Genomic DNA, 6,863 nt, shown 5'->3' on the forward strand with positions numbered 1-6,863 from the left:
TTTGTCGCTGCTCCCTCCTAATGGAGATTTTTTTTAAACGGCCACTAAATCCTGCAATCTGCCATAATACTGACAGCACTGCAGTTTTTAATAAAATCATAAGCATTGATCTTTTTTTGGAGCCCCAAATTATCTTATCTTGAGCATAATAAAAATGTCTAACAATGGTACTTCAACATTGTGCAATGCTTAGAGAAGAACCAATGGTTTCTTTTAGATGATGTAAAGGATTTTGCTTTTATGTCATGGGTCTGAATAACTTTTTGACTCAGGGATTTCACTCAAAAAAATTTCTTAGCAATAAATGTTTTGAAATGTGTACTTGTCTTACTAACAGCATTTTCACTGTTGCCAGTTTTGACTGTTTAAATGTTTTCTAGTGATCTGCAGTGTAATTGCTGGTGGGAGTATGATATGTAAATGATGATCCAAATAAAACATGCATTCAAACAATACAATACTTAATGTATTAATGTTATGTTTTTTGCCATTAGAACACCAGCTACAGTCAAACTAACAGGCACTAAAATATATAGCGTGTATGCTATTCCAAATAAAGTTTATTATTGCATGAATATGGGTCAAAGTTGATACAAAAGTACACAATTGAACATCATTACAAAAAACCTGATGCTTTGAAACAGCATAAGCACAGATGAAAGAGGTCAACAAACCCACCACAATAGAGATTTTGATTATTGTACATTGTTATTAAATGTAGGTGTAGTAAAAGATCATGTTCGATGATTTGGAAATGTTCCACAAGGGAGCAGAGTTACAACTGTTGGTGTGCATATCAGTTTAGTCTCTACGTGGCCTTGCTTTTCTGAGCTGGTTCTGACTCTTGTTCATATTCTATCTCCACATATGCCCGTTTTTTCCTGATTGGGCCTTTGAGTGGAGCTTTTCCTTTCGTTTTGGCCTTTTTCTTTTCCTCCAACTCTTCTTCCAACTCTTCCTCACTGGATTCCTCCTCCTCATCATCATCATCATCTTCCTCATCCTCATCACTGCTTCCCTTCAGGTTGTTCATATCCTGTAAAACAAAATCAGGATTTAGATAATGTCACTCTCAGATATTAAATCATGTTTTTTTTTAATGTAACATTTTACATCTAAATTACCTCAAAATCACTGAGATCACTCTCTTCAATCTCATCCTCAGCAATAAATTCTCTCGTCCCAGACACCTGAAAGACAGAAAAAAAAACTGCTTGGCCAACACAGGGATAAATTAAATATTAAAATATATAATAAGTAATTTTAAATTATAATAATATGATGCAGCCTTGGTGAGCATAGGAGACTTTTTTTTTTGAAAGTCAAACACATGAATTTATTTATTTTTTTTAAATCTCACCATCTCCAAACTTTTGAAAAGTGGGGTACACTGTCCTGTTACAGACATACAAGTAATAGAAACGCAGCTGACAGGAAATAAAGCTAATACCTCTTCGTCTTCCTCTTCCTCTGATTCTGATTCACTCTCCTCATCCTGTTTTTCCATAGCTTTATCAAAGGCGTGGATGGGGAAGTTGTATATGTCTCCATACTAAAATGAAAAAGGAAACTTTAAATGCAATCACCGATCTGACACAAGCAGGAAAAGCATGTGCCAAAAATCCACGTACTGTTCCTTGTTTTAGACGGTCTAGCAGTTCTTTTTCAATAGCATTTTCCAGCTGAGCAGCAATAAGGGCTTTTTCCTGTTGGAGAGATGGAAAAGTGAGCAAATAACACTCAAATTCAATTCCACATTTGATCCCAAGAGTTATTTTAAATCAGGCCCCCCCCCAGAAGGGAAGAGAACTCAGCTGTATAAACACTCAAACAAAATAAAAATACAGGATATAAAAATATTCAGGATTGCATGCATCATCAGTAAATCACTCACCTCCCTCCTCTTTTCTCGTCTCTCTACTTTTCTACTAAGTGGAACCAGTTTTCTCCTGGATACAAAAAAGGCACCATTTAAGAGATGATATACATGGTCAGCCAGGCAATGAAATTACACAATTCTTCACCTTTTAATTTAATTTTTAAAAGAAATTAATACTGATTAAAAGTGACAAAAGACATTTACAATGCTACAACAGATTTCAATTAAATGCCATTATTTTTTAATTTATATTCAAAGAATCTTTAAAATGGTTTCAATATTGATTAATTAATATACCATTTTCAATATTGATAATTAAATGTTTCTTGAACACCAAATAAGTATATTATATTTATTTCTGAAGGATCATGTGACACTGAAGAACGGAGTAAAGGCTGCTGAAAATGTAGCTTTGCCAAAACAGGAACATATAACATTCTAAAATACAATAAATATTTTAAATTGTAATAATATTTTACAATATTACTGTACTGTATTTTCAATCATATAAGCCTTTTAAGCAGCGACTTATTTCAGAAACATTAAAATTATTATTTTGAGCTGAAATTAATTGATGTGAGAAGAGGAGATCATAGAACATTCACAGCACTGCACTATTGGTGCACTGAGTGCAGCAATTGAACTGAAGAAAGGTACTCACTGTCGTTTCAGTGTGAGTTTGCGGATTCGAATAAGATACTGAGTGATCTTTGTCAAGCGCTGTTTGCACTTGTGTCTGATGTACCGCGGCCAATAAATAAGGTTCTCATCAATCTGTTCCAAAGCCTTCGCATAGTTTCTATCAAGTTTCACCTGAGAAAGAGTTAAAGTACAGTAGCACAAGCATATTAAACATTTCAGTGTGAACGTCTGATATCAAATGATTTATGTTTCTTGCTCGTTTAATCCTCATACCTTCTCCCACATGCGAGCAGGGAATGCTGCTCTCTCAATAACTTTCATGTAAAGATAACACTGGCCTAATGACACAGAACAGTTGCAAAGATCAAGAAATAAATATTCAGAAACATTTAGCTGACGTTTAAAGTCCATAGGGTTACAAAAACGTTTTTAAAATGATTATCATACCTTTATCCTCTCTTACAGTAGCATACTGACTGTTGGCAAGAGGACATGATGAACGATTGCAAAGGCCTGTGATGTTGTATTCGTTTCGACAGAACAGTTGAGTTTTCGTTCTTCAATGACAATAAATCAAAAAGTTAGAATATTCTTCCACAATTTGGGGAATGCACATAAAAATAAGAAAAACTTTGTTAAATTATTAGGCACAATCACATATACTTACTTTACTTTGTAGGAACAAAAACTCTTACTGCCGATAAGGTCCCAAATAACCTTTAAAAGACAGATGATTCAATATCAAGGCTTATGCAGCTCATTTTATAGATCATTCCTTTATCAATTAACTTATTTTGATAAGATTTTGTTTCAATTATTACTGGTTCAGTAAAATGTTATTATTAAATTCATCCGTGTTGATTGTCAATAAAATAAGATATATTTTATATATAAATTGTACGTAATATGTTTTCTTGTAGCGCTTTACTTACATCGTCGTGTTGCATTCTGACAGCTTGTTTGGACGGTCGTCGCTTTGAAAGTTGTGTAACGTTTCTCTACGTAAGATTAGGCACCTTTACGTAAATACCAGCGCTAATTTGATACAATGAAATTTAAGATAAAATGTTTATAAAAGCCCAATCAACTGATCAAACAAATACCACATGGAAGTTACAGGCGGCAGCCATGTTAACAGTGTAACAAGAACAGTCTTCTTCTTTTATAAAGGCGATTCACTCTTTAAGAGAAATGTCGCCATCTACTCGACTGGAGAGCAAACAGTATTTCTTGCATGGGCACCTGTAGTTTTAAATCCCGTGGATCAATTAGAGCGCATGCTAGCCAAATGAAAAAATAAATAAAAATAAAATTCATTAAATAAAAAGCCACAATACACATATTTACTATACAACAAAAATACATGATGATATGCAGTTTCATGTACATCACACTCATCACATAACCCATTTCCATGCAAACCCATAATGTTTCATAAGTGCCAGTCTTGATTTTTAACCATGTGTGACCCAGACTTAGACAGTAATAGTAAAATATTTTCTATTTCTGTGCTGTCTGTGCATCTTCCTTTGTTATACTATTGTCCCGACTCCCATCTTATTTGCCATTAATTCATATTCATTTATTTATTTGCCATATATATATATATATATATATATAAATGTACATATTATTTTTATATTATATGTACATATTACATACTATTAACTTTTTCCTTTTAAAATAATTGTTGCCGCCTCCTTTACCATAGGTACTTTAATACTTTAGTACTGTATTATCTATTTTAATATTTAAAGTATCATATATGTTTTGAAAATACTGAAAATTCCTTACAATCATACGAGCTAAGCCACTATATGACTGTACTTCTGCAGGCCTAAGCCAGTGTGGCAATAAATTAATCGACTTCACTTTACGGGAATTTAACAGTTTATTATAATATTTTATTTCAGTTAGGCTAGTTATTATATATAGTTAGTATTATCTATCATTATTCTACTTATAAATATTAGCTATAATTAGTGGTATTTCTTTGAGGAATAAATCAGTGTTTGTGAACGAATTGTAGACTTAAGTGAATGAATCATCCACATCCACTAATTAGTATTGATTCGCTAATATCACGTAAAACAAACGTTCATTTAAATAAAATAAATGTGTAAATTATTATAAATTCACCATTGCCATTTAAATTGAGAAATGACAACTCTACCTACTTAGCGTAGTGTAGAGTAGCGTTGTGAACCACCACGCAAGCCACGCAAATGCGTAGGGCCCTGCAGACTTGAGGGGCCCCATGCTGGCAAAAAATAGTTAACTGAATTGATGGCTCCTTTTGACATCATTTATTACCAGGCGGTCTGGATAATTTAGAAAGAAACAATCATTAAGCACACGTATCCAAGCATCACTCAAAAAAGGAAGACGTGAACTTGAAAGCTGTGCCTTCACCTGTTACGTTTGCCGGCAAATTTTGTGAATTGGAAAACTGATTAAAATTCAGGAATCAGATACTTAAGGTCAGGAATTGGATACTTTTAAGGTCAGGAATCGGATACTTAAGGTCAGGAATCGAATACTTGTTTTAAATTAAAATTTCTAGTCCGCTAATTGATTCCTGTGTGTGCATTTCAATGTGATTTTAAACTATTTAAAGTGTTTATAGGCTGCTGAATTATGTTCATTCAGCTGATAAAAAAGTGTTTTGCAAAAAGACAGTATGAATATGTTTGATATTTGAAATAATAAATATTTGACTTTTATTTACTATCTTAAAGCTGAAAGGAGCAAGAGCTACATTTTAGAAAATTTTTGTCTGCTGTATGCAGAATTAGGTAAGATAAATATATCCAGTCCTAAGTAAAATAAATAAATCCAGTAAGATAAATAAATCAATTAAGAAAGATAAATAAACCCAAAGTAAAATAAATCCACTTTTTTAATATCTCGCTTAATAATTCTGTTCAATATTACTGTTGTGTAATAAAAATGTGCTCCCCAAATGGTAAACCTGCCCCTGTGTTTACAGTATTTACAAAACATTTATGGTACATTTATTAATACATAGATATTATAGAATGTTAATTGGCCAAAGAGAAAATGAAGAGTATACAAATATAAATATAATCATAATATATATTAAAATATTAAATAAAAATAAGAAACCGTCAGTGAATGGATTTAAAAGAATGTGGGATGGGTTGAATAAAAGTTTTTTGTTGTAACCAAACCTATTTTATTTTGTGCTCTTATATTCATTCATTCAATTTATTGATAATAATAGCCCATTCAAACTTCATTCAAATGCTGTCATGTACGACTGGTATGCATATGTATCATGTCTTAGTGCTGCACTGTCTTTGTCATTCTTAATACAAAATTAAATGTTAATAGGCTATTTTAATAATCTCCATTTCTGATAATCCCAGGGGTCGAGTTAATATGTCGATTAATATGTCGTAGCCACAACAAAATTCTAAGTAAACCGAACATAACATAACACCCCCATATTTAGCTGTTAATTTAGAAGTTTATTAACAGTCGCGCCCACCATGGACTGCTCTCCATCTGTGGATCAACATCAATAAAGTTGATAAATTGCTCGTGGGCATTTCAAGACAACATATACCTCTCGCCAGCATGTCATTCCGAACTGCAAAATACCCATTAACATTGAAACATGTTAATGGGTATTTTAACATTAACATAACATGGGTATTTTAACATTAACATAAGAGACAATAAAAGTGAAATACCAGTGGATTAACATCAATAAAGTTGATAAATTGCTCATGGGCATTTCTTGACAACATATCCCTGATATGATACAACACTATAGTTGATTAATGGCTCAAAACCCTGCTAATACATTTCATGGAGAAGTGTCTCCAAGCACTCTGACACAGCAAAGGTACTGTCACGGTTTTTCTTAGTTTCACCCTCATGAAGATGAAGATAAGAGTTTCATTGATAGATAAGAAGATAAGAGTTTTCAAACTTGATCAGCCTTTATATTTGCATCATATAAAGTCTTGTTGAACTTAGTTTATTTAAACTAAGTTCAAATAAACTTAAGTTAAACAAGACTTTATATGATGAATAAATATAAAGGCTGATCAAGTTTGTCAAGCATGCATGAGACAGGACCTAAAGCAATGAAACTCTTATCTTGGAGAAACAAAAACACCAGGCAAAGAATACAATTTATAAAACCTTTAGACCCCAAATAACACCTATGTTGCAAGTCACGTTTGCGTACAGAACAACCGGCTCTGCTCCCTTCTACCTAAACTCATTACTTCAGACTTGCGTGCCATCCAGAAACGTGTGCTCTGCAAGTGAACGTCGTCTTGTGATACCATCTCAAAGAGGCACAAAATAT

At 32.9% G+C, this 6,863-nt stretch overlaps 1 protein-coding gene across 1 annotated transcript; it reads right to left on the reverse strand.

Annotated features, from left to right (window-relative positions):
- Positions 1 to 9: 9 nt before the first annotated feature.
- Positions 10 to 3,746, reverse strand: mak16 (MAK16 homolog). Its single transcript, XM_081348725.1, has 10 exons — positions 3,454 to 3,746; positions 3,189 to 3,238; positions 2,969 to 3,078; positions 2,795 to 2,859; positions 2,541 to 2,692; positions 1,895 to 1,949; positions 1,632 to 1,706; positions 1,451 to 1,552; positions 1,125 to 1,190; positions 10 to 1,036 (listed from the first exon to the last, which is right to left on the reverse strand). Exons 1-10 carry the CDS (start codon positions 3,466 to 3,468, stop codon positions 809 to 811), a joined length of 918 nt encoding a protein of 305 aa, XP_081204851.1. The 5' UTR covers positions 3,469 to 3,746; the 3' UTR covers positions 10 to 808.
- Positions 3,747 to 6,863: the final 3,117 nt, after the last annotated feature.

This window comes from Scardinius erythrophthalmus (assembly GCF_964197995.2).
Source record: "Scardinius erythrophthalmus genome assembly, chromosome: 20".
In the NCBI taxonomy this organism is placed as follows: domain Eukaryota; kingdom Metazoa; phylum Chordata; class Actinopteri; order Cypriniformes; family Leuciscidae; genus Scardinius; species Scardinius erythrophthalmus.